Source organism: Salmo salar, chromosome 11, assembly GCF_965601325.2.
Source record: "Salmo salar chromosome 11, fSalSal1, whole genome shotgun sequence".
Classification (NCBI taxonomy): Eukaryota; Metazoa; Chordata; class Actinopteri; order Salmoniformes; family Salmonidae; genus Salmo; species Salmo salar.
Window position 1 is genome coordinate 108,785,600 of NC_138301.1, and position 26,278 is coordinate 108,811,877.

At 45.1% G+C, this 26,278-nt stretch overlaps 2 protein-coding genes across 5 annotated transcripts; one reads left to right on the forward strand and one right to left on the reverse strand.

Annotated features, from left to right (window-relative positions):
- The first annotated feature begins 10,283 nt into the window (after positions 1 to 10,283).
- LOC100380698 (cell division cycle protein 23 homolog) lies at positions 10,284 to 19,282 on the forward strand. Of its 2 annotated transcripts, none has more exons than XM_014129368.3 (16): positions 10,284 to 10,554; positions 10,821 to 10,893; positions 11,012 to 11,149; positions 11,295 to 11,337; positions 11,461 to 11,566; positions 12,670 to 12,802; positions 12,983 to 13,160; positions 13,255 to 13,352; positions 13,436 to 13,517; positions 13,743 to 13,896; positions 14,220 to 14,339; positions 14,465 to 14,540; positions 14,657 to 14,718; positions 14,809 to 14,887; positions 18,180 to 18,299; positions 18,467 to 19,282. In XM_014129368.3, exons 1-16 carry the CDS (start codon positions 10,448 to 10,450, stop codon positions 18,617 to 18,619), a joined length of 1,722 nt encoding a protein of 573 aa, XP_013984843.1. In that variant the 5' UTR covers positions 10,284 to 10,447; the 3' UTR covers positions 18,620 to 19,282. The 2 variants fall into 2 exon arrangements, with proteins under 2 accessions (XP_013984843.1, XP_013984842.1); XM_014129367.3 differs by having other exon boundaries at positions 14,809 to 14,902; positions 18,467 to 18,898.
- kif20a (kinesin family member 20A) lies at positions 18,913 to 26,054 on the reverse strand. 3 transcript variants are annotated; one of them, XM_045690092.2, is made up of 17 exons: positions 25,894 to 26,054; positions 24,544 to 24,740; positions 23,769 to 23,894; positions 23,537 to 23,656; positions 23,304 to 23,442; positions 23,005 to 23,180; positions 22,810 to 22,909; positions 22,403 to 22,615; positions 22,102 to 22,288; positions 21,812 to 21,955; positions 21,544 to 21,712; positions 21,296 to 21,442; positions 20,971 to 21,213; positions 20,627 to 20,858; positions 20,438 to 20,529; positions 20,191 to 20,328; positions 18,913 to 19,717 (listed from the first exon to the last, which is right to left on the reverse strand). In XM_045690092.2, the coding sequence occupies exons 2-17, from the start codon at positions 24,724 to 24,726 to the stop codon at positions 19,361 to 19,363; spliced, it is 2,766 nt and encodes a 921-aa protein (XP_045546048.1). In that variant the 5' UTR covers positions 24,727 to 24,740; positions 25,894 to 26,054; the 3' UTR covers positions 18,913 to 19,360. The 3 variants fall into 3 exon arrangements, with proteins under 3 accessions (XP_045546048.1, XP_045546049.1, XP_082814379.1); XM_045690093.2 differs by having other exon boundaries at positions 24,544 to 24,729; positions 25,894 to 26,021; XM_082958253.1 differs by having other exon boundaries at positions 24,544 to 24,767; positions 25,894 to 26,007.
- Between the last annotated feature and the right edge of the window lie 224 nt (positions 26,055 to 26,278).

Sequence of the window (26,278 nt, forward strand, 5' to 3'; positions counted from 1 at the left end):
CAGGGTCTGGGGACTGTTCTGCTGTGATGTAGACGTGGTCAGGGTCTGGGGACTGTTCTGCTGTGATGTAGACGTGGTCAGGGTCTGAGGACTGTTCTGCTGTGATGTAGACGTGGTCAGGGTCTGGGGACTGTTCTGCTGTGATGTAGACGTGGTCAGGGTCTGGGGACTGTTCTGCTGTGATGTAGACGTGGTCAGGGTCTGGGGACTGTTCTGCTGTGATGTAGACGTGGTAAGGGTCTGGGGACTGTTCTGCTGTGATGTAGACGTGGTCAGGGTCTGGGGACTGTTCTGCTGTGATGTAGACGTGGTCAGGGTCTGGGGACTGTTCTGCTGTGATGTAGACGTGGTCAGGGTCTGGGGACTGTTCTGCTGTGATGTAGACGTGGTAAGGGTCTGGGGACTGTTCTGCTGTGATGTAGTCGTGGTCAGGGTCTGGGGTGGACTGTTCTGCTGTGGAGTAGACGTGGTCAGGGTCTGGGGACTGTTCTGCTGTGATGTAGACGTGGTCAGGGTCTGGGGTGGACTGTTCTGCTGTGATGTAGACGTGGTCAGGGTCTGAGGACTGTTCTGCTGTGATGTAGACGTGGTCAGGGTCTGGGGTGGACTGTTCTGCTGTGATGTAGACGTGGTCAGGGTCTGGTGAGGACTGTTCTGCTGTGGAGTAGACGTGGTAAGGGTCTGGGGACTGTTCTGCTGTGATGTAGTCGTGGTCAGGGTCTGGGGTGGACTGTTCTGCTGTGATGTAGACGTGGTCAGGGTCTGGGGTGGACTGTTCTGCTGTGATGTAGATGTGGTCAGGGTCTGGGGACTGTTCTGCTGTGGTGTAGACGTGGTCAGGGTCTGGGGTGGACTGTTCTGCTGTGATGTAGACGTGGTCAGGGTCTGGGGTGGACTGTTCTGCTGTGATGTAGACGTGGTCAGGGTCTGGGGACTGTTCTGCTGTGGTGTAGACGTGGTCAGGGTCTGGGGTGGACTGTTCTGCTGTGATGTAGACGTGGTCAGGGTCTGAGGACTGTTCTGCTGTGATGTAGACATGGTCAGGGTCTGAGGACTGTTCTGCTGTGGTGTAGATGTGGTCAGGGTCTGGGGACTGTTCTGCTGTGATGTAGACGTGGTCAGGGTCTGGGGACTGTTCTGCTGTGGTGTAGACGTGGTCAGGGTCTGAGGACTGTTCTGCTGTGATGTAGTCGTGGTCAGGGTCTGGGGTGGACTGTTCTGCTGTGGTGTAGACGTGGTCAGGGTCTGGGGACTGTTCTGCTGTGGAGTAGACGTGGTCAGGGTCTGGGGACTGTTCTGCTGTGGAGTAGACGTGGTCAGGGTCTGGGGACTGTTCTGCTGTGGAGTAGACGTGGTCAGGGTCTGGGGACTGTTCTGCTGTGATGTAGACGTGGTCAGGGTCTGAAGACTGTTCTGCTGTGATGTAGACATGGTCAGGGTCTGAAGACTGTTCTGCTGTGATGTAGACGTGGTCAGGGTCTGAGGACTGTTCTGCTGTGGTGTAGACGTGGTCAGGGTCTGAGGACTGTTCTGCTGTGATGTAGATGTGGTCAGGGTCTGAGGACTGTTCTGCTGTGGAGTAGACGTGGTCAGGGTCTGGGGACTGTTCTGCTGTGATGTAGATGTGGTCAGGGTCTGAAGACTGTTCTGCTGTGATGTAGACATGGTCAGGGTCTGAGGACTGTTCTGCTGTGGAGTAGACGTGGTCAGGGTCTGGGGACTGTTCTGCTGTGATGTAGATGTGGTCAGGGTCTGGGGTGGACTGTTCTGCTGTGATGTAGACGTGGTCAGGGTCTGGGGACTGTTCTGCTGTGGTGTAGACGTGGTCAGGGTCTGGTGAGGACTGTTCTGCTGTGGAGTAGACGTGGTCAGGGTCTGGGGACTGTTCTGCTGTGATGTAGATGTGGTCAGGGTCTGGGGTGGACTGTTCTGCTGTGATGTAGACGTGGTCAGGGTCTGGGGACTGTTCTGCTGTGGTGTAGACGTGGTCAGGGTCTGGTGAGGACTGTTCTGCTGTGATGTAGACGTGGTCAGGGTCTGGTGAGGTCTGTTCTGCTGTGATGTAGACGTGGTCAGGGTCTGAGGACTGTTCTGCTGTGGAGTAGATGTGGTCAGGGTCTGGTGAGGACTGTTCTGCTGTGATGTAGTCGTGGTCAGGGTCTGGGGTGGACTGTTCTGCTGTGATGTAGACGTGGTCAGGGTCTGGGGACTGTTCTGCTGTGATGTAGACGTGGTCAGGGTCTGGGGACTGTTCTGCTGTGATGTAGACGTGGTCAGGGTCTGGGGACTGTTCTGCTGTGATGTAGTCGTGGTCAGGGTCTGAGGACTGTTCTGCTGTGATGTAGACGTGGTCAGGGTCTGGGGACTGTTCTGCTGTGATGTAGTCGTGGTCAGGGTCTGAGGACTGTTCTGCTGTGATGTAGACATGGTCAGGGTCTGGGATGGACTGTTCTGCTGTGATGTAGTCGTGGTCAGGGTCTGGGGACTGTTCTGCTGTGATGTAGACATGGTCAGGGTCTGGGATGGACTGTTCTGCTGTGATGTAGTCGTGGTCAGGGTCTGGGGACTGTTCTGCTGTGATGTAGACGTGGTCAGGGTCTGGGGGATGGTCTGGTTAATATAGCACTGTGTCATGCCAGGGGATGGTCTGGTTAATATAGCACTGTGCCAGGGGATGGTCTGGTTAATATAGCACTGTGCCATGCCAGGGGATGGTCTGGTTAATATAGCACTGTGTCTTGCCAGGGGATGGTCTGGTTAATATAGCACTGTGCCATGCCAGGTGATGGTTTGGTTAATATAGCACTGTGCCATGCCAGGGGATGGTGTGGTTAATATAGCACTGTGCCATGCCAGGGGATGGTCTGGTTAATATAGCACTGTGCCATGCCAGGGGATCGTCTGGTTAATATAGCATTGTGCCATGCCAGGGGATGGTCTGGTTAATATAGCACTGTGCCATGCCAGGGGATGGTCTGGTTTAAGATAGCACTGTGTCATGCCAGGGGATGGTCTGGTTAATATAGCACTGTGCCAGGGGATGGTCTGGTTAATATAGCACTGTGCCATGCCAGGGGATGGTCTGGTTAATATAGCACTGTGCCAGGGGATGGTCTGGTTAATATAGCACTGTGCCAGGGGATGGTCTGGTTAATATAGCACTGTGCCATGCCAGGGGATGGTCTGGTTAATATAGCACTGTGCCATGCCAGGGGATGGTCTGGTTAATATAGCACTGTGCCATGCCAGGGGATGGTCTGGTTAATATAGCACTGTGCCATGCCAGGGGATGGTCTGGTTAATATAGCACTGTGCCATGCCAGGGGATGGTCTGGTTAATATAGCACTGTGCCATGCCAGGGGATGGTCTGGTTAATATAGCACTGTGCCATGCCAGGGGATCGTCTGTGTGGAAGATGAGGTTACTGATGTTTCCATTTTTATAATAGTCAGCAAAAAGTGATATTTTCTTGCCTTATCATTCTTTTCATACAGAGGGTACTGTATTTTAATTACCTCTGAACAGCGGGAGGCAGCTTCTAAGGCCTCTCCATTTGGTTGGCGTAGACTGTGCGACTCTCCTGCCATTGTTGGGCTAAAGGGCTTTGACACCTCTCACTTGACACGTCAGTGCTAATTGAAGTTGTATCAAGCTTGGCAGCCTTAATTTAGCATTCAGTTCTTATAAAGTAATGTAATGTATTTTCTTCTTGGCTTTTGGAAATAAAATATAGCTTCAGACTAAATATTACTCACTCAGTTCCAGGTTGGATGGTGTTTTCAGGTTTCTGTTGTTTTCCAGAGCATTTGCTGTATAGCTTTGGAATAATAATATTTGGTAGTTGTAAACCTTCCAGGTGATTCCGTAATTCCGTCCAAAATCAGGTTGTAGGTTTTGACTTTTGATTTGGAGTGAAGGTTATGTTGTAGAGGGTAACATCCTGTATCTCTCTCAATTCAATTCAATTCAATTCAAGGGGCTTTATTGGCATGGGAAACATATGTTAACATTGCCAAAGCAAGTGAAGTAGATAATATACAAAAGTTAAATAAACAGTAATCTCTCTCTCTCTCTCTATCATCGTATCTCTCTCTCTCTCTCTCTCTCTATATATATATATATATATATATATATATATATATACACTGTGCTACCTCTGCGGAAGCACAGTTCCCGCTCAGCCCAGTCAAAACTGTTCGCTGCTCTGGCACCCCAATGGTGGAACAAGCTCCCTCACGACGCCAGGACAGCGGAGTCAATCACCACCTTCCGGAGACACCTGAAACCCCACCTCTTTAAGGAATACCTGGGAAAGGATAAAGTAATCCTTCTAACCCCCCCCCCCCCCCCCCCCCCCAAAAAAAAGATATAGATGTACTATTGTAAAGTGGTTGTTCCACTGGATATCATAAGGTGAATGCACCAATTTGTAAGTCGCTCTGGATAAGAGTGTCTGCTAAATGACGTAAATGTAAATATATATAGTCAGTCTATATATATCTCTGTGTCTGTTTACCTCTCGTTCATGTTGACATAGAGATTATGGAGGAGGGGATAGAGCTAAAGAGAGGCTGGGCAGGGGACAGAATCTCTCTCTCTCTCTCTCTCTCTCTCTCTCTCTCTCTCTCTCTCTCTCTCTCTCTCTCTCTCGGCTCCTCAGTACACCTGATTGGTTACATCTGTTTGGGAATTAAGTTAAAGTGGACTGTCATGCTGCTAGACTCACACTCTCATCCACACAAGACCCAGTGAGTTACATACAATATGAAATTATCAGACTTGGTTTAATTAAATCTGAGGGGAAAGGTTGGTTCTTTCACATAAAAATTGTGATGAGCTGACTGATTTAATGTAATGTATAACCAGGATTTATTCCTTGATTCCTTATTTTCACCACCAGACAACCTCTAAGCTACATTGCCATCTGTGAGCAGCCTATCAAAACCCACAGTCCTCAACAAGGGACCAAAACAAGGGATTGTATCACATTACAGGAAATAATAACCTTGGGATAAAACAGGGTGTTGACTGAGCTATTCCATATGTGAGATGCATTTACTGAAAAAGTTAATGTATTATATCAGTGATACTCCATTGATACCTAACCCCCATCATATTTTTCATTATAGGTTTACCATTGGATGTTTTTCTCGGTTAAAACTCAAACACACTTCTCCTGAAACTACACCCCATCCAACCAACCCCCCACTTGTCCCAGGGGACACATTAATCACATGCCCTAAATACGGCCCCCTTCCCTCCATGCCGCCCTCTCTGGCTGCCTCCATGCCTAGACATTAAACATCTGTCTCAGTCATTATCCCCAGCCTGACACCTCTCTGGAATACATCATACAGCACCTTGTCATAAAGGATGTGTCAACTACCTCTCACCAAGGTGTGTGTGTGTCATTATTCACATTTGCATGTATACTCTTCAAAATAAAACGGCTACAACCACACAATACAACAGAGACAAGTGTTGTGTTTGGAAACAATAGTTCAGTCAGTCAGTCAGTCAGTCAGTCAGTCACTCGGTCTCTGTCTCTGTGGTGCAGCCAGGGGCTCAGGTGGTGGCTGCCCTAATGAGGCCAAGCTTTTGGCTGCTATCCTCAGTCCAACGTGACGTCATCATCACAGCCTCATTACTGGGTCCTGCACCCGGCCTCTCAGGTCTGGCTGAGACGGACTGTGCTGATACAGTAGGATCTCACACACTCATACACAAACACATTGACAATGCTCAGAGACGTGGTGGCATAGAATATACGGTATACTTTGTGCCCTCTCCCCCCACACTGCCAGAAGAGAAGAGCTGAGGATACAGAGCTGAGGATACAGAGCTGAGGATACAGAGCTGAGGATACAGAGTTGCATTAGACGAGGATGGGAAGAGAAATTGGATGTGAAATGAAAGAGAATTGGGAGGTGTAATAAAGGCGACTACCACTGAGAGATACTGTGAGAAAGGTGGAGGTTACCTCTGTGTACACAGCTTTAGGACCCATGGTGCAGGGCTCTGTGGAGCACATCAGAGGCACACTGTCCCTTTTAATTACGCAGCAATCTGTTTCAGCAACTCCTTCACGCAGTTCACTGCTCTACCTGCAGGGCACAAGTGTGTGTGTGTGTGTGTGTGTGTGGTGTGTGTGTGTGTGTGTGTGTGTGTGTGTGTGTGTGTGTGTGTGTGTGTGTGTGTGTGTGTGTGTGTGTGTGTGTGATAGAAGCATAAATAGAGAGAGAAAGAGAGAGGAGGAAGGGAAGAAGGAAGCGGAAGGGAGGAGGAGGAGGAGGTGGAGGAGGATAGGAAGGAAGGAAGAGAGGGATGGGGCATATAACCTGTCTTATTGTGCCTCTTTCAACCTGCTCAGTGAGCCATGTGGTTGCACTTGTAAACTCTCTGGCAATACTTGATTACCTTGTCAGTCTATTACAATGGCTTTTGAACTGGAGGAGAGAGAGAGAGAGAAGCAACTGAGGGGATGTGTACTGAGAAAAAACAAAAAAAACGGAGAAAAAGGGTGTGCTCTGCTCTCTGCTTTTTTTTATATGTCTATAGAGAGATAGCCAATGGCCAGTGCAAATGTGTCTATCGAGAGATAGCCAGTAGCCAATAAAAATGTGTCTATAGAGAGATAGCCAATAGCCAATAAAAATGTGTCTATAGCAGTGGCAATTTTAGCATGTAAATCTTGGTGGGGCAAAAAAAAAAAAATGGGACACATGCCAGCAAAGCCACAACACAACACTAAACAATACATTAATTGCACTATAACGGTGACAAAAGGTGCCCACAAACTGTTCTACATAAAGCTGTCCCAACAGCAGAGTCCCAACAGCAGTCCCAACACCTTACCACTGCTGCACCTGGCGATCAGCGGAGCCTTGTCTGGCAGCGAAACAGTTCATTCAGCTTCATTTACTGCATTTAAAAAAACATAGCTAATATAGCTGACTTGCTTAAACAAATGTGGATTCTATTGACAATTGAGATGTACAAACTATGGCATAAGGGGACGACAAGCGGATAAGAGGCAATCCGTAATTTCAATTAAGACAGTAATGCAACGATGGATGTAGTCAATATAACTATTTGTTCAGCACTTTTGAAATGTACAGCAACAGAATTCAGAACATGGGCTGTTCTGACAGTGTACTGCTATCAGTAGCACTGTCAAAGCTGTACAAAAAAAGTTTGCAAACAAACACACACCGGCCACGAACGATGTGTTTACAATACCGCGTTGGTGAAAATAGACCAAATTATTAGGGTGAGGCACATGGGCTACTAACAGCTTACTACACAACATACACTTAGTATTACCTTCTTAGTTACAGTATACATATCTCTCTGGCATCCTACATAATTTATGAAGCAGCATAAGACATTTTTGGACTCACTTTGTTGTGATGTGCTTGAACAGGAAAGTGGTGCAGCTTCGTGGGCAAATTTTGTCATCAAAGAGAAAGATGCCGGACTTACAATTCCGAGTTGAATGACCGTTCAAAATGTATTTTCCCAGTTTGCGCTGTTTATTCCCGACTTCCCAGCTGCAATTAGCCACTGTCACCGATTCCTTACATTGTTGAATTTGCGATCTCCAAATTGTTGTGTAATGTTTATGTCCAATGAGCATCGATATGTTTTATCTATATTTTCTCTTCATTATTTATCTTCATATGACAAGGATTTTTTTATTTTATCTTTATTTAACTAGGCAAGTCAGTTAAGAACAAATTCTTATTTTCAATGACGGCCTAGGAACAGTGGGTTAACTGCCTTGTTCAGGGGCAGAATGACAGATTTTTATCTTGTCAGCTCGGGGATTCGATCTTGCAACCTTTCAGTTACTACTCCAACGCTGTAACCACTAGGCTACCTGCCGCCCCGATTAAAAATGATTTGCCAGTAGACTTAATTCATGATGATGACTGCTAGCTAAGATTGTGAAAGTAAGTTGACATGATCAGTCTAATCAAAGCTACAGTACATATAACGTGATTTGACGTCATTTCTGTGGCCAATGACCTTGAGCTTTTTTGGCGGAGCACTTCTAATGTAACTCTATGGCAGCACCCAAAGGCCTCACATTGTTGATGTCTTCTCTTACTAAAGGCGGGTGACGTAGTGTCCCTATGAGTGACAGAACACTGAGCCAATCACGGTGCAATGCTGAGCCAATCACGGTGCAATGCTCCTATTTTCTGCTGGCCTGCCCCACCAACACAGAAAGCACTGAGTTAGGCTGAAACACCTGTATTTTGGAGCTGCCTGTTTGTATGCGGCTTTATTAACTCAATTATATATATATATTTTTTTTTTTCATTGTTTTCAAACTGATATATGACACGTATTAAAGCCAAAATAACATGCAAAACAGGCAAGCCCCCCATAAAAATACATATACATATATTTTTCAAAAAGCCCCACCTGCCCTGAATGACGGGTCACCACTGGTCTGTAGAGAGCTAGCCAATTGGCAAGAAAAATGTGTCTATAGAGAGATGTCCAATAGCCAATAAAAATTTCCACAAAAAGATAGCCAATAGAAATGTGTCTATAGAGATAGCCAATAGCCAATAAAAATGTGTCTATAGAGATAGCCAATAGCCAATAAAAATGTGTCTATAGAGATAGCCAATAAAAAGGGTTGCATGCACATGCAGCACAACCTATTTCATAATTAGTAGGTCTATCAAACATGCCAGTCACTTTTTCTTCTTTCTTTCTTTCTTTCTTTCTTTCTTTCTTTCTTTCTTTCTTTCTTTCTTTCTTTCTTTCTTTCTTTCTCTTTCTTTCTTTCTTTCTTTCTTTCTTTCTTTCTTTCTTTCTTTCTTTCTTTCTTTCTTTCTGTACAAGGGTAGGGTGGTATGGTCCCAGCTGTTGTCTGTCTTCCCCAGCTCTCCCAGAGGAGGCTCCCAGGTAGAACCATGCCGCTGCCACATGCCCCAACCCCAGGATCTGTGCTCCACATAGCAAACGACAGATTAGCAGCATGAGACACAGTGTGCAAAACACACTCATACAAGCTGTTATCATAGCAACAGTCTGTTCAGAAAGTGACAACGGCAAGGATGTTTTGCGTCATGTTTGAGCCGAAATGCATTATGATCTCGTTTAGTCAGCAACGTTGAGATGGCAAGTTGTGAAGGGACAATTCATATGTACAATTCTGAAGGCACAGCATGAACAGGCACAACAGGAGTATGTGTACCTTGCCATTTAAGCTCTCTGTCTTCAATGCAAGGTCCAATCAATGTGCCAAGGCACATGTACTGGCACATTGATATCCCCTTGATTTGAGGACCGTTAAGGTACATGTTGTGCCTGTCAGATGTTTGCCACTGTGAATTTTACATAAGAATTGGCCCTTCACAACCTGCCATCTCAACATGGCTGGGACATAAGGGTTAGTATAGAGGGTAAACTGGGATTTTGTGAGTGGAACCTCAATTGCTTGCTGTTTGTCAGTAGCTAGATTTCCATCCAATTGGTGACAAATTTTCATGCAAATATTCTAAAATATGCATAAATAAAATATGCGCATTTTCCCACCAGAGATGTGTTTCCATTAAATTGACCTGATGCCTATAAAAGTATGTGCTGGATGACATAGTCCACATAAAACTTACTTTTGCGGTTAAATTCAAATGTAGCGAATAAAACATATACGTTTTCCATCGCATTTTCAGCTCTATTGGTGGTTTTGTCATAAAACATTTTGCGTTATATAGCGAATGTTTCTATTCTGGTATTGACATGTGGGCTCTAGACAACACTTTGCAGATACAGTGCATGTATAGCCAACACGTTGAGATTATTATGGACAAAGATTCGTTTTATTTGTCAAATGGCAGCCAAGCATCGATCATCATAAGACCCTCGATATTTATTGGAAAGGTGCATCAAGCTCATCACTGCACTTTCACCACCCTGTGAAGTTCATCATAATGTATTTAATCTGTAGCCTAATAAAGGGCATGCTTTCCCAAATCGTAGTGGGAGGACCATACATGTCATCCCGTGACTCAAAATGTACTTTGATATTATCAATATTTGCTCATAAAATCGTTTGATTTGTCAACATTTGGAAAGTTTACCGACAAATGTGCTGTTTCCATCAGGCCTGTCATACATTTTTTTATTCGACATACTGGAAACCTAATTAGCTGTCTTGACAGTACTGTAGCAAAATGCATCGTGTTCTGTGGTACAGGCTGCCACCCTCTGGATACATTCTGAACGGCATTGTAGTTGATTTCCATCTCACTTACAAATATTTAGGTAGCCTATTCTTAGAAGACTTCAACTCATTTCTAAAACTTTGTTACATTGCAAAGAAGAATTTCAGGTAAACAGCTGAAAAGCTATTGCTATAAATCGATTAGCCCTAATACTGTCCAATCGTGACTTGTGTTTTTATGACGTAAAATCAAGGTATGAAAAATGGCGGCCTTGTGTAGTGAGTTTGGCGATTTAGTTCAAATTAAAAAACAGCTGATCACTGTGATATCGCTTTGTAAAGAAAGAGGACTTGTACATAGCGTGAAATGGTAAGAAGCTCTATTCTTGATGTTATGATCATTGTATTTATTTCAGTGAAGAATAGCTTCAGTTGGTGAACTCACAGTTGTTAGCTAGCTTGTTAATGCTAACTAGCTATCCAACGATTAACTTGCAAGTCTTGTCAAATCTAGCCTATTTCTTTTCAGACCGGTTCAGGCTCTTATTTTCTTAATACAGGTTCATATTGAAGTTGATAAAACATTGAGTTAACTACGTCAGTGATATCACCGATGGTTGTGTGAAATTATTTTAGGGCTTCAGAGTTGGCATTTGCCTTGGACCCCCTTCCCAAGAATGAATTACCTCCATCGGCAACTTTTACTGAGGTTTGTGGCTAAAGATAATATTTCCCTTGTTAATGCAAGAACAAGTTGCTTGTGTTTTTGAATTGGAGGCCATTTGAGTGATATGTACAATCTGTTACCTCTGTCATCCTGGTTGTAGGAGGATGCTCAGGACCTGGATGTTCTTGGCCTGGCCAAGTCCTACTTTGACCTGAAAGAGTATGACCGAGCTGCCTACTTCCTTCGCGGCTGCCGCAGCCAGAAAGCATACTTCCTGTACATGTACTCTCGCTATCTGGTGAGAAGGTGTTTCAATTCACAGCAACATCACCTCTAGAAATCTAGTTGTCAAAATGGGAATAGAGACAATACATTTGTCCAGAACACTTGGAACTCCTCAATGTTGTCAAATTCTGACACTCATCTGTTTCCTTGGTTTCCAGTCTGGAGAAAAGAAGAAAGATGATGAGACTGTGGACAGCTTGGGTGAGGAGCTAAGCTTTCTATGCCACCAAATAAAAGCATCAATGCCACCTAAATCAAAATTGTGTCTCAAGACAGAGTTCAATGTCTTGATTTGTTGTTTTTGCCTGCTGTGATTGGCTGCAGGGCCTCTGGAGAAAGGTCAGGTGCGTAACGAGGCTCTGCGGGAGCTGAGGGTGGAGCTGAGTAAGAAACACAGTGCTGGAGAGCTGGAAGGATTCACTCTGTACCTGTAAGCACCTCGCACTATCACACACACTCAAATCAAATGTTATGTGTCATATGTGCTGACTACAACAACCTGTATTAAGCAGTGAAATGCTTACTTACAAGCCCTTACCAACAATGCTTTAAAAATTGAAATAAGTGTTAAGTAAAAAATAGAAAATTAAAGTAACTAATAATTAAAGGGCAGCAGTAAAATAACAGTAGTGAGGCTATATACAGGGGATACCGGTACAGAGTCAATGTGGAGGCTATATACAGGGGATACCGGTACAGAGTTAATGTGGAGGCTATATACAGGGGATACCGGTACAGAGTTAATGTGGAGGCTATATACAGGGGATACCGGTACAGAGTCAATGTGGAGGCTATATACAGGGGATACCGGTACAGAGTCAATGTGCGGGGCACCGGTTAGTTGAGGTAATATGGACATGTAGGTAGAGTTAAAGTGACTATGCATAGATTTATAAACAGAGAGTAGCAGCAGAGTAAAAGAGGGGTCTGGGTAGCCATTTGATTAGCTGTTCAGGAGTCTTATGGCTCCGGTACCGCTTGCCGTGTGCTAGCAGAGAGAACAGTCTATGACTAGGGTGGCTTGAGTCTTTGACAATTTTTAGGGCCTTCCTCTGATAACGCCTGGTATAGAGGTCCTGGATGGCAGGAAGCTTGGCCCCAGTGACGTACTGGACCGTACTCACTACCCTCTGTAGTGCCTTGCGGTCAGAGGCCGAGCAGTTTCCATACCAGGCAGTGATGCAACCAGTCAGGATCTGAGGACCCATGCAAAACCTTTTCAGTCTCCTGAGGGGGAATAGGCTTTGTCGTGCCCTCTTCACAACTGTCTTCGTGTGTTTGGACCATGATAGTTTGTTGGTGATATGGACACCAAGGAATTTGAAACTCTCAACCTGGTCCACTGCAGCCCCGTCGATGAGAATGGGTGCGTGCTCGGTCCTCTTTTTCCTGTAGTCCACAATCCTCTCCTTTGTCTTGATCACGATGAGGGAGAGGTTGTTGTCCTGGCACCACACGACCAGGTCTCTTACGACCTCCCCCATATACGTGTACAGTGAGTCTTTAACCTCACAAACCTGTGCGTTTGTGCAGGTATGGGGTGGTTCTGCGTAAGCTGGATCTACTGAAGGAGGCGGTAGAAGTGTTTGTGGAGGCGACCCATGCCTTACCTCTACACTGGGGAGCGTGGCTGGAGCTCTGTAACCTCATCACCAACATTGACATGGTAATACACACACACACACACACACACACACACACACACACACACACACACACACACACACACACAGATAATTTCTCCTCTGTACCCACTACAGTAGTTCCCAGATCTACTGGACTACATTACATGTCAATGAACTTATATAGAATATTACAATGATATACTTGTGGCTCCTCTCGTCAGCTGAAGTCCCTGTCTCTGCCAGACTGCTGGATCAGAGACTTCTTCATGGCCCACATGTACACAGAGCTGCAGATGATCAAAGAGGCCCTGCAGAAATACCAGAGTCTGATTGAGTCCGGCTTCTCCAAGAGCACGTATATCATCTCACAGATTGCTGTGGCCTACCACAACATCCGAGGTCTGTCAAGTCAATAAAGTAATATGAAGAAACATTCTGCTAGGTATTTTCTTTCCTCTATTCAGTTTCACACCTATCCTTTTCTTTGTCATAGATATTGACCAGGCTCTGGCTCTGTTCAATGAGTTGCGGGAGCAGGATCCCTTTCGCATTGAGAACATGGACACGTTCTCCAACCTGCTATACGTCCGTGTGAGACCCCACTTAATTGACTGTCTCCATCTGTCGGGCTCTGTCTTTATGAACATGTCTGACTGTCTGTTGTGTTTCCACAGAGCATGAAGCCAGAGCTCAGCTACCTGGCCCACAACCTGGTGGAGATAGACAAGTACAGGGTAGAAACCTGCTGTGTCATCGGTAAGGATTCTGCCACTACACAGCTAAACAGGACTGAGAAGAAAAAAAAGCAGGACAGAAAACCACACCTCTTCTCAAGTCAAAGCCGGACATAAACACCCTTACCAGAACTCTTTACTATGTTCAGTAATCACAGACAGACCTTTCAGGACTTAAGAAGTACAACCAACTCTACCTACAAGTGATATGTTATGTTTCTAACGAGTGTATTCTGTCTGTGTGTAGGTAACTACTACAGCCTGCGGTCGCAGCATGAAAAGGCAGCGCTGTACTTCCAGAGGGCTCTGAAGCTGAACCCTCGCTGCCTGGGAGCCTGGACTCTGATGGGCCACGAGTACATGGAGATGAAGAACACCTCTGCTGCCATCCAGGCCTACAGGTCAGACTGACTGTCCACTATGGCATGGCTTAGAGCTGGGACAATAAACCAAAAGTTATGGATACTGACCCAACCAGTCATTTATCGAGGACATTTTACTGATATTGATAGTAATGAGTAATTTTTACTTGAGAAATGTGAAGTTTGCTAGGGCTATTTCAAACAGGACAATTTATAGCAACAACATTCAAAATAGTAGTGGTTTTAAGGGTAATATAAAGAAATAACTGGTGCACACCACACTGGCATTACTGATCCTATGGGTCTGAGAGAGTTGTGCTCCATGCTTTTCTATTTCTGTGTATGTTTTCTTTGTTGGTCAGGCACGCTATTGAAGTGAACAAACGAGACTACCGTGCCTGGTATGGCCTGGGACAGACCTATGAGATCCTCAAGATGCCATTCTATTGTCTTTACTACTATCGAAAGGCCCACCAGCTCAGGTGTGTGTTTGAGTAAAAACCAAGGTAGAGGGTTCTGTTGTCAGTGGGTGCTTGGTATCGTGTAGTAAAGTCTTACCAAATCCTTACATACTGTAGTGTGAATGACGTGTCACTGTGGCCCTCAGGCCCAATGACTCTCGTATGCTGGTTGCTTTGGGAGAGAGCTACGAGAAACTTTCACAGCACGTCGAGGCAAAGAAGGTTAGCAACAGCAGCATTCTCTCTACCATTATTTTTCATTTTCCTGTAGATTTGAATGTAATATATGAACCACTGCTGTGATCTGTCATTAAGTTTTATTCTTCCTTTTTGTGCAGTGTTACTGGAGGGCGTACTCTGTGGGGGACGTGGAGAGAATGGCTCTACTGAAACTGGCGAAGTATGGACATCAAAGCATGTATATGTGTGGGTCCACTTAATGCTGTGTTGAGACTTTTTTATATTCCCTAATACATATGTATGTTGACAGACTTCACGAGCAGCTTAATGAGTCTGACGATGCGGCCCAGTGTTACATCATCTACATCCAAGACATCTTCTCCTGTGGGGTGAGCAACCCAATGGTGTGTGTGTGTGTGTGTGTGTGTGTGTGTGTGTGTGTGTGTGTGTGTGTGTGTGTGTGTGTGTGTGTGTGTGTGTTTATATTACACACACACACAGTACCAGTCAAGTTTGGACACACCTACTCATTCAAAGGTTTTTCTTTATTTTTACTATTTTCTACATTGTTGAATAATAGTGAAAACATCAAAACTAAGAAATAACACAGATGGAATCATGTAGTAACCCAAAAAGTGTTAAACAAATCAAAATATATTTTATATTCTTAAAAGTAGCCTTGATGACAGCTTTGCACACTCTTGGCATTCTCTCAACCAGCTTCATGAGGAATGCTTTTCCAATAGTCTTGAATGAGTTCCCACATATGCGGAGCACTTGTTGGCTGCTTTTACGTCACTCTGCGGTCCCCCACTTCCCAAATCATCTCAATTGGGTTGAGGTCAGGTGATTGTGGAGGCCAAGTCAACTGATGCAGCACTACATCACTCTTCTTATTGGTCAAATAGTCCTTACACAACCTGGAGGTGTGTTTTGGGTCATTGTCCTGTTGAAAAACTAATTATAGTCCCACTAAGTGCAAACCAGATGGGATGGTGTATTGCTGCTGAATGCTGTGGTAACCATGCTGGTTAAGTGTGCCTTGAATTGTAAATAAATCACTGATAGTGTCACCAGCAAAGCACCATCACACCTCCTCCATGCTTCACGGTGGGAACCACACATGCGGAGATCATCCGTTCACCTACTCTGCGTTTCACAAAGACACGGCAGTTGGAACCAAAAATCGCAAATTTGGACTCATCAGACCAAAGGACAGATGTTCACCTGTCTAATGTCCATTGCACGTGTTTCTTGGCCCAAGCAAGTCTCTTCTTTTTATTGGTGTCTTTTAGTAGTGGTTTCTTTGCAGCAATTTGACCATGAAGGCCTGATTCACACAGTCTCCTCTGAACAGTTGATGTTGAGATGTGTCTGTTACTTGAACTCTGTGAAGCATTTATTTGGGCTGCAATTTCTGAAACTGGTAACTCTAATGAACGTATCCTCTGCAGCAGAGGTAACTCTGGGTCTTCCTTTCCTGTGGCGGTCCTCATGAGAGACAGTTTCATTATAGCGTTGATGGTTTTTGCGACTGCACTTGAAGAAACTTTAAAAGTTCTTGAAATGTTCTGGATTGACTGACCTTCATGTCTTAAAGTAATGATGGACTGTCATTTTTCTTTGCTTATTTGAGATGTTCTTGCCGTAACATGGACTTGGTCTTTTACCAAACACTTTTTGGGTTACTACATGATTCCATATGTGTAATTTTTTTCATTTTGATGTCTTCAATGTAGAAAATAGTAAAAATAAAGAAAAACCCTTGAATGAGTAGGTGTGTCCAAACTTTTGACTGGTACTGTATGTAAATGTGATATTTCAATTTTTTTGCATTGTTATTATGAGGGTATTGTGTGTAGATTGATGAGGGGAAAAAAATATTTAATCAATTTTAGAATAAGGCTGTAATGTAACAAAGTGGAAAAAGTCAAGGGGTCTGAGTACTTTCCGAATGCACTGTATCTGTTTTACAGTTTAGAAATTAAAGCACTTTATGTATTTAGTCACCCATTTGAAGTTGTCATAAATATTTGGACAAATTCACTTAGTGTTTTTGAGTATGGTATTTGGTCACATTCCTAGAATGCAATGGCTACATTACATTGAACTAGTGGCTCTACAAGCTTGTTGGATGCATTTGCACTTTGTTTTGGATTATGTTGTGCCCAATAGAAATTAATGGTAAAAATGTTTTGTCATTTCGGAGTAACTTTTAATGTAAATAAGAATAGAATGTTTCTGAACACTTCTACATTTTAATGTGGATACTACCAGGATTGCAGATAATCATGAATGAATTGTGAATAATGATGGGTGAGAAAGTTAGACATATCATACCCCCAAGAAAAATGGCCACTGTTATGGTGAGAGGGGGGCATTATCTTTGCATCTGTAGCCAGGTTTGTGCGCAATGACGTAGTGCACATAAAATGTTGTTTTGTGGTTAAATTTCAATGTACCAAATAAAAAAAGTTAAATGGGTTTCCATCGCATTTACAACTCTGATGGTTTTGTCACACAAAAATGTTGCGTTATATAGCCCACTCTGGTCTTGGCATGTTGCGCTCTAGCCAACAGCTTGCAAAGTAGGGTAGGCTACCAACATGAGATTTTTATGGAGGAAAAAGAGTGAGATTATTTGTCAAACAGCAGTCAAGCATTGATCATCATGTCACCAGAATAAGAGCCTCTGTATATTGGAAAGGAGCATCAAGCTCCTCACTGTGCACTTTCACCACCCTGTGAAGTTTCTAAATGATTTCATCTGGAATCAAATAAATGTTTTCCAGGGTTGTAGTGGGAGGATCACACTCCATATTGCGTGACAGACACAAAAAGATCCCTCCTTGTCTAGTGTTTTTAATTGTGTCGACATTTGGAAAGTTTTCCCGACATTTTGCTGTTTCCATCAGGCCTGCCATGACACTTTCTTTTACTTATCAGACCTAGTTCACGCTCATAAAAAAGGTTGGATGGAAACCTGGTCAGTAACTTTCTCACTCATCATGATTATCCGTAATCATGGTAGCATCCACATTGTGACAAATAATATTTTATTTGAAGTGTTGAGAAACATTTTATTCTTATTTAGAATAAAAGTTACTCCAAAATGACACATTATTTACCATTCATTTCTATTGGGCACAACAATCAAAAACAACAAAGTGCAAATGCATCCAACAAGTTTGTAGTCATTGCGTGCTAGGAATATGGTACCAAATCTAAACTTCTAACAATTTTATTCACAATAGGTGAATTTGTCAAAATATTTATGCCTTCAAATAGGGCGACTAGATACAAATTACTTTAATTTCTAAACAGTAAAACACCCTCAAATAAAAGGTAACATTGTGTACTGTCACTTCATATAAAACATTTTATCGCAAATCCAAAATGCTGGAGTATTGAGCCAAATTGTTATGTGGGTTATTCCATAGGTATGTTTTAAGGAATGTTTGTACCATTGAGTCAGTCTAGAACCAGTCCCTGTGTTGGCACAGCTGGGGGCATATTCATTATGCCGATTCTGTTGCATAACGTTTATTCAAACGGAAGCAAAGAGACCTACCTAACTTTGTTCAATGGAAACTCGTTTTGCTCAGTTTGCTTCCGTTTTAACTGTAAACGGTTTCCATTATGAATATGCACCTGGAGTTAGTGAAACGTTTGTGCTTACAGGAGCAGCTGGAGCATGCAGAGGTGAGCACGGCCCTGCGTTACCTTGGCCAGTACTACTTCAAGAACAAACTTTATGACGAGGCTTCACTGTGTGCACAACGTTGCTGTGACTACAATGACGTAAGCAATGCCTCCAGTTGAACTGTTGTTCGTGGGAAAAAGTGTCCCATATCGAAATATCTACATACACTACTGCTTGTCCGGTACAGCTAAAGTGTCAGTCCTGTTGGAGTTGCAGACCAGATTTATTTATGGTGCTGGCTGATTGCTTTGGTGTCCCTCTACAGGCACGTGAGGAAGGCAAGGCTCTACTCAGACAGATCTCCCAGGTCAGAGACCATATGGAGGCCTCATCCACAGACCTGTTTGGACCGCTGTCCTCCAACAACACCCCAGTTAGGAGGGTGTCTCCCCTCGATCTGTCCTCCTTCTCCCCCTGACACACCACCCCACTGGCTAGCTGAAAGCTCTGCATCACTTTGACTAATGGGACAATCTCATCTCTGCCTTATATCCTGTTGGTTCCATATACAGTTATGGTGAATTAGTACTTAATGCCATAGAAGGAGACTGAATGTCTACCCTTATACATAATGTAAATATTTTCTGTGTATGTTTACATGTCGGTGCAGCAGTTGCCACCCTACTTTTGAATATGAAAGAATTCTCTGAACCATTGACAGTTGGGAGTGTTATTAAATCAATGGAAAGTAACATTAGCATGCAGTTAACATTTTTCTTTACAAGAATTTATTATAAATTTCACTGTTGCACCAAAGTATATTGAAAGACTGGACAAACATTGAAAGCAAAACCTTTACATTAGAAACATTTAAACTAAATGTCTAATTGTAACAACTCTTAAAGCACTTTAGCATGAGGTAATATGTGCATCAGTCCACATTCAACCAGAATCTCAAATGTTACCCTGCATTTTGACAAACATTTATTCTCAGATCAGAAACTGAAAAGTTGTAGCATTGTGTTTAATACTCAGGTATTCCAGAGTCCACTACAAAAACAACTTTTGTATTCATAAGGAAGATAGCTTAGCAGTGCAGATACTGTAGTAACACTTGAAATAAAAAGGCATTTAAAAACAATTGCAAAATAGTACAGATTAACAATTGTTTGCATAACGGTAGAGGATAAAATCAGCATCCTGACTTTTAGTTCTCAAGTCAGCACTTGGTAACCCTGTACCTGCCAGAGGGGCCGGGACTTGGGGGAGGGGACTGTTGGCGGGAGCGAAGGATCCGTGAGTAGGGTGTGGTTTGAGGTTCACGGGGGCGTCCCTGTTGTCTGCTTCGTGACGGGGTGTGTTGTGGGAAAAGGGAGCGGAAGAAGTGTCGTTTCTCTGGGGGCTGGTTCTCAGCGTTGCCTGCTGCCCCACAACCCCTCTTCTGACAGGAGCCGGGAGTAGCAGAGGCCGAGCCACAGGGGGGCATCTGACCCATCTGGGCCAGGGTCTCCGCCTTCCTCCTCAGGTCAGCCTTGACCAGCAGCAGGCCGTTCTGTAGCTCTACCAGGGTCTGGTCCTGAGGGAGTGGACAGGGTGAGGGGTGGACAGGGTTCTCTTCTTTACACTGGGGGGGCTACGAAGTCTACCTCCCACAGATTTCCAGTTGAATTCTGCCCCTTTGAAAAAGCATGTAAAACACCAACTAGTAGCAGCCCTCCCCTGCCTAGGATCACTAAGAACAAAGTGTCCCCTCCCGCCTAGGATCACTAAGAACAAAGTGTTCCCCTCCCCTGCCTAGGATCACTAAGAACAAAGTGTTCCCCTCCCCTGCCTAGGATCACTAAGAACAAAGTGTTCCCCTCCCCTGCCTAGGATCACTAAGAACAAAGTGTTCCCCTCCCCTGCCTAGGATCACTAAGAACAAAGTGTTCCCCTCCCCAGCCTAGGATCACTAAGAACAAAGTGTTCCCCTCCCCTGCCTAGGATCACTAAGAACAAAGTGTTCCCCTGCCAAGGAATGAAGTCCTATTGAATTCTATAGGTGTGTACCTGTTTGGCCAGTGTGTGGTCTGCAGCGGTGAGCGCATGGCGCAGCCTCTCCCCTCCAGTGTTGCGGCAGCATGCCCTCTCTCCAGACTGCAGGTTCAGACCCAGCCTCTGCAGGTCCAGACGCAACTGACGCAGGTTCTGCAGCAGAGGCACAAACATGTTAAAATCCCAGCAATAGTTAGTGTTTAATACAAAAAGGTACGGAGGTAATGTGAGAGGAGACTACGCCCCTGGCTGGAGTACCGACCCTCTGGCCCTCCCCCAGCTTGCGGTCGGCAGCGTTGGTCAGGGCGTCGGAGTGCTCTGGTGGTGTGAGCTGCCCCTGGACGCGCCTCAGTTCTGGAAGAGAGTTAGTTATAAAGACCCATGCCATTTGCCAATCAATCATCTAGACTTCCCTCGTTCCCAATTGTCCTGGTCCTCCCTCTCCTCTTACCTTGTGTTTTCTCCAGCAGCTCAGCACGACACTGGTCCAGCTCAGCCCTCACTCTGCTCAGCTCTCCTGTGGTTGTGGAGGCCAGGCGCTGGGAGCGACGGGGCGTGGGACCCTCAGCCTCTCCCCCCGGGGCTAGGGGTGGGAAGAGGGGGAGCGGGGCTGGCTCTGCTAGGGACACACCTCCCTTTTTCTCCAGGGCTGCAGTCAGTGCCTCAATCTGTTCATCACGCTCCTAGGATGGGAGGGAAGGTGGAAAGGAATCAACCATCTGTAGCATAGAAAACTCTATTCTAAACCCACTGAAAGACCTGATAACTTCATCTACAGACTGTCCTATCCCTCACCTCTATTTCCTGGTTGTAATATCTCTTGAGGCTTTTCTGCAGGTTGTTGATCTTGTCCTCAAACCTCTCCTCCATCAGAGCCTTCTCTGTCTCCAGGGTCTGGCTGAAGTCCTTCTCCATACCAGAGATGACCTCCATCATCTCAGAGAACACCTGCTCTCTGACGGTGGCCTCCAGCACCTCCTTCTCTTCCCGCTGCCTCTGCACCTCCCTCTTTAGTACCTCGATGGCCCGCAGCAGAGCCTGAACACAGCACAGACCCAGTCAGTCACTGAGGTCCAACACACACAAGTTGACATTTCATTCAGTGGGACGGAGGACATACATCTGAATCAAACATGGTGATGTCCCCATCTTCATCACTGTCCTCGTCTTCCTCAATCAGAGTGCTGTCATTGGAGTGAGGCTGGGGCTCCCGCAGCAGGGACAGGATGTAGGCCACCCGGGTCTTGGTGGATGGCCCATGGACCAGCTGAGAGAGGAGACCAACGACAGAGGTCACAACCACACCCACTGAATATTTCTCTGAAACCAAGGCTGTATTATTAACTGCAAGGCGAGAGCTGTTTGTACCTGTGTGGCGATGGCAGAGAACTTGAGGGCCTGCAGGGTCTCGTCGTAGGTAGAGGCACAGGGGTTGATGTTGACCACCATGCTGGAGCGCCCGCGGCCGCAGAAGAAGCCCTGGAGGACCCGGGTCAGTTTACTGTCTCTGAACGGCACCACTTGAGGGGGTCGCGACCTGTAGGGACAGGAGAACGTGTCATCTGGACAGTACAATGCTGGGATGCATTTAATTTACATTTGATGAATTCCTCTTGTTTAGATGTGTGTGGCCTACTTGTTGTTCTGGTTGTGCCTCAGAGCAGTGATACAGCGGCCCAGGGTGTGGAGGGAGGTGTTGATATTGTTGGCCTCCTTCATCCTCTCCTCGTTGTGCTGGTCCTTACAACGCTCTGAGCCAGCCAGGTCACAGACAGACAGCCTAGTGGGACAGAATCACTATTATACTAAGTCACAGACAACCTAGTGGGACAGAATCACTACTACTACCACCACCAATGTCAGATCAGACAGAACACTTAGGATAAGACAGTAGGTTGGAGAATGAGAAGCCTGGATGGGACGTACTCGCTGACACGTGTGGCCTGGCCCTGGTTAGCCTCTGGGTGGACGTGCAGGATCCGGGTGGAGAAGATGCTGTGGCTGCGGCTGGAGTTGTGGTTGAGGTGAGTGCTGGCAAAGCTCTGGTTCCTCCGGCCAGCCCTGAGCACTCTCCAAGCCTCCACTGCACTGCGGACCTGCACCCAGGTGAGATCTGCACAACACAAAAACAAAGGTCAGTAATGTGAATAAACTACAATGAAAAACATTAATACTATCTACATATTAGATATTATCTACAAGCATGTTCATAGTGAATGTGTGTTACCCTTGACGTAAGGGTTCCCCTGCTTGTCATCACTCAGCCGCAGGATGGCCCTCTTCTTAGGCTGGAGGCAGGGCGGAGCCTCAAGCAGGTCGTACAGGAACTCATTGTAGATCTCGTAGAAGGACACCCACACAGAGAACTGAACCCCCTCCTCCAGCTCCTCCCCTCCACTGTGAGACAGGCTGTCTGGCTCCAGACACACACTGTCAGAGTCTGCTGGGAGACAAGGGCGTGTTAAGCAGTGACCACACAACCTCCAGGATTATACTCTACATACTACCAATGCCTATATAAAAAAGCAGCTTTGTAAAGCGGTGTAAATGCTGTATAGGTCTAAATCTAGACTTGGCTTCAGGGCCCACCAGGCGTCAGAGAGCAGAGTCATGTTACACTCTGAATGCCCTCACCCTCTAGCTGGGTGGCGATGTGGCTGGTTATGGAGTGTCCACCGATACCGCTGTCCCAGGTACTAGTGCCGCCTCGCATCCGAGAAGTCATGCCATCCTCCTGTGATAGAGAAGACACAGGGAGAGGTGAACGTGGCATCATGTGACTTAGTTGACAAATGATTCCAGAGTGATTTGTGCTTCTGTTTCCCTCACATCTTTGAGCAGAGAGTCTCTGCGGATCTCCTCAGCCCGGACCTCACCGGCGTCCAGCTGGCGTACCTCCTGGTAGAGGACAGGCTTGAGGTCCATGGCCCCGTAGAGACGGCCCTGCAACTTCCTGAACAAAGACACCAGGGCCCGGGGCAGGAGGCCCGCCTCACGACCCACTCCTACAGGGGAAAGGTCACGTCAGTACTTTGTGGTACCCATCGCCACTGTATACTTAGCAAACAGCTAAACCAAGAGTGGAAATGTCTAGCTTTCTGTGGTTACATCAACCAATCCTATCTCACCCTGAATGGTGTAGGTCTTGCCAGAGTTGGTGACACCATATGTGTAGAGGAGCCGACTCTCTCCACGAAGCACGTCTCTCACCATCTCCTTCATGGTGCTCTCGAAGAAGTCCTGCTGTTTGGTCTCTGGACCAAAGATCTAGAGGTACACATGAAACGACATCTGTGATTAATGTAGTATGTGTCATAGTATAGTCTTATCTCTCAGGTCTTGTGTGAAGGTGAAACTGTACCTGTGAGAAGCTGAACTTGTGCATGCTCTGGGCGACTCCCCTCTCTGCACTCTTCATGTTCTGGGAGTCTTTGGGGGCTTTGAGCATCAGGCTCTCTTCGTTTTGCACACACACAGAGCCCTGAAATGAGAAGAGGGGAAATAACACCTGTCTCACAAGTACTTCAAAGTTGACATGGAGAATAGGATGGGACGATAATAGGATGGGATGGAATTTAGAGTGCAGATCGTACCTGATCCTCTCCTCTTTCCTTCTCTCCCTCAGTCAGGGGGCGGATACGCAGAAACACCTTCACTTTGTCAGTGTTCCCCTCACCACCGCTGCCTTGTCTGATCACCCCTGGCTTTGCCAATGCTTTCTGAATATTGGAGGAAAGAAAGTGGTGATAGTACTGTTCTGTGATGAACAGCATTGTTGAACATTTTCATACTATAGGCCTATCACTGACCCCCCCCCCCCCCCCCCCCTGTGTAAATCAGCTACACACTTAGAAAGTTCCAATGGAAATCTGTGTTTTTGGCGCAAAATGTTTATGAATGTACAAATGACAAGCAAAAAATGTCATACAGGATTGATAGGTCAGTTAGAGGGAGTAGTCCCTAAGCCAACAGCTTGTGTAACGTCTGACCAGAGAATAAAGCATTCATGTTTGTGAGTAATAAAGCACTTGTGAAAAGATGGCCCGTCTCATTGCCTTGTGACAAATCACTGCAACCAATAAATAACTGTCTAGAGTCTACCCTAATGCCCGTTGCAAAGAAAATGACAGTCTGGGAAAACTGAACCACTGTCCAACTTCACTGTCTTCAAAAAGAGTTGTATCAAGTGTTGCAGAATAGTCCGTGATGAAAGGTGTCTCTAAATAAGCCGTGACCACAATGTAGTGTTGTGCTACCTATTAACATTACATTCACTGATAAACAAGTACTGGTAGGCCTGTAATAAAGGAACCTTAAATATGTCTTGAGTGCAGAGTGTTATGAGTTCAGTCAGAGCTAAGGCCTCACCTCTCTGATGGATGGCCGAGGTTCTAGTCCAGGGGAGATGATGGAGATCTCAGGCAGAGTCACTTCGTTCAGTCGTTGTCCTACCAAGCCACCGATGTCAGCTGCCGTGGATTCAAACACAGCCATGCCCCCCTCCTCCTCGTCAGACAGGACTCCACACGGAGATGCCATAGACAACGCCATAACCTGTTGGGTGACTGAATTGAGATTCTGGGATCACAGAGCTGTCAAGAGTGAGTGAAATCTACATCAACACGTTTTCCAGGTTTACTAAAATAACTTTCATATGTAGAAAAGGGAGGAAGGGAAGCGCTGCTAAGGTACACAGTAGTAGGTTTTGGTAGACAGAAGATGCTCTTTGGTAAAGGGGTAAATTGGTCATCAAAAAGAAAGGAGGACCAAGGCACTCTTCATATAATGAATTAAAATGCCTTTATTTGTAAGGCATTTTGAATGGAAATGTTCAACTGGTCTGGCATGTTGAACATGCCATACAAATAAAGGCATTTTAATTCATTATATGAAGAGTGCCTTGATCCTCCTTTCTTTTTGACATCTTTCATGTGTATTTTACATTTTACTCATTTAAAAACTTACAGTAATGATTGCATACATTTTAAGCATTTTTTCGTACTAGTCCCCCATGGGAATCTAACCCACAACCCGGCGCGTTATGCTCTACCAACTGAGCTTCACGGGACTATGTAACTTGTTACAAGGCAATCTGATTAGAAGGGAACCTTGGATGACTCGGGGCCAAGTCAAGTTTGCTGGTCTGCAAAAGACTGGTGTTTATTCTAGAGGGTTAACTAGCCCAGTTTGTTTTCAGATCTAAAAGTGGTTTAAAGTCCAAAGTCCCACCTCGCGTGCTAGATTCAGCCACTTCCATGCCTCAATCCCAAATGAAATTATGCCATTACTGATATTTTTAGACATCTGAATACATTAGCTACAGGGCTGCTGCTGCAGTGTTGAAAACGTGGCCCAAACTTTTGAACCAACATAAAGCAATCCATTGGCTGGCTTGGTGATTGGCAGGTACACGCAAACAGACTAACTGCTTTGTCTAACTAAACTGCCTCGGTAACTAACAGTTATCTAGCAAATAGTTTCTTAATTAAGATGTGTTGCATTTAATTTACAAAATAAAAATACATTTGTAACGCGCTTTTCATTGTACAATAATAATCTCAAATGCACTAACGTTACCTAGCAAGCGCTGATTAACGTTAGCAAAAACAAGACAACTTAGCTGGCTAACGTTCGCCATTTATCTAGTAAAGGTATTTCGCTTCAGGTAACGTTAGTTTCATCAAGTGAATGCTCTAATTCTACAGTAAATCAAATTACCTCGTCAGTCGCGGTGAGTTATCTTCGTAAATGCAACCACCCCCCCAAAAACGACTATTTTAAACAGAAACAACTTGCTCTATCTAGCCATGAAATGCTACCTGACAATGCCCCTTGTTTTGTGCATAGACACCTCACTCAAAGGCGTCCACTGAATCAACCAATTCAAACATCGCGCTTCACGTGCACAACCAATCACAGGATAAAGATTACACAGACGCCACACACAGACCTTGACCAATAGGAAGCTCGTAACTACAGACAAAAATTACTAGAGGAATGCGAATTTAGAAAGTGTTTATTTGATCATTTGAATGTTTTAGCTAGTTATGTGTGTGTTATTTTATATCTACAAATGTTCTAATACTGTTATATAGGAAAATAG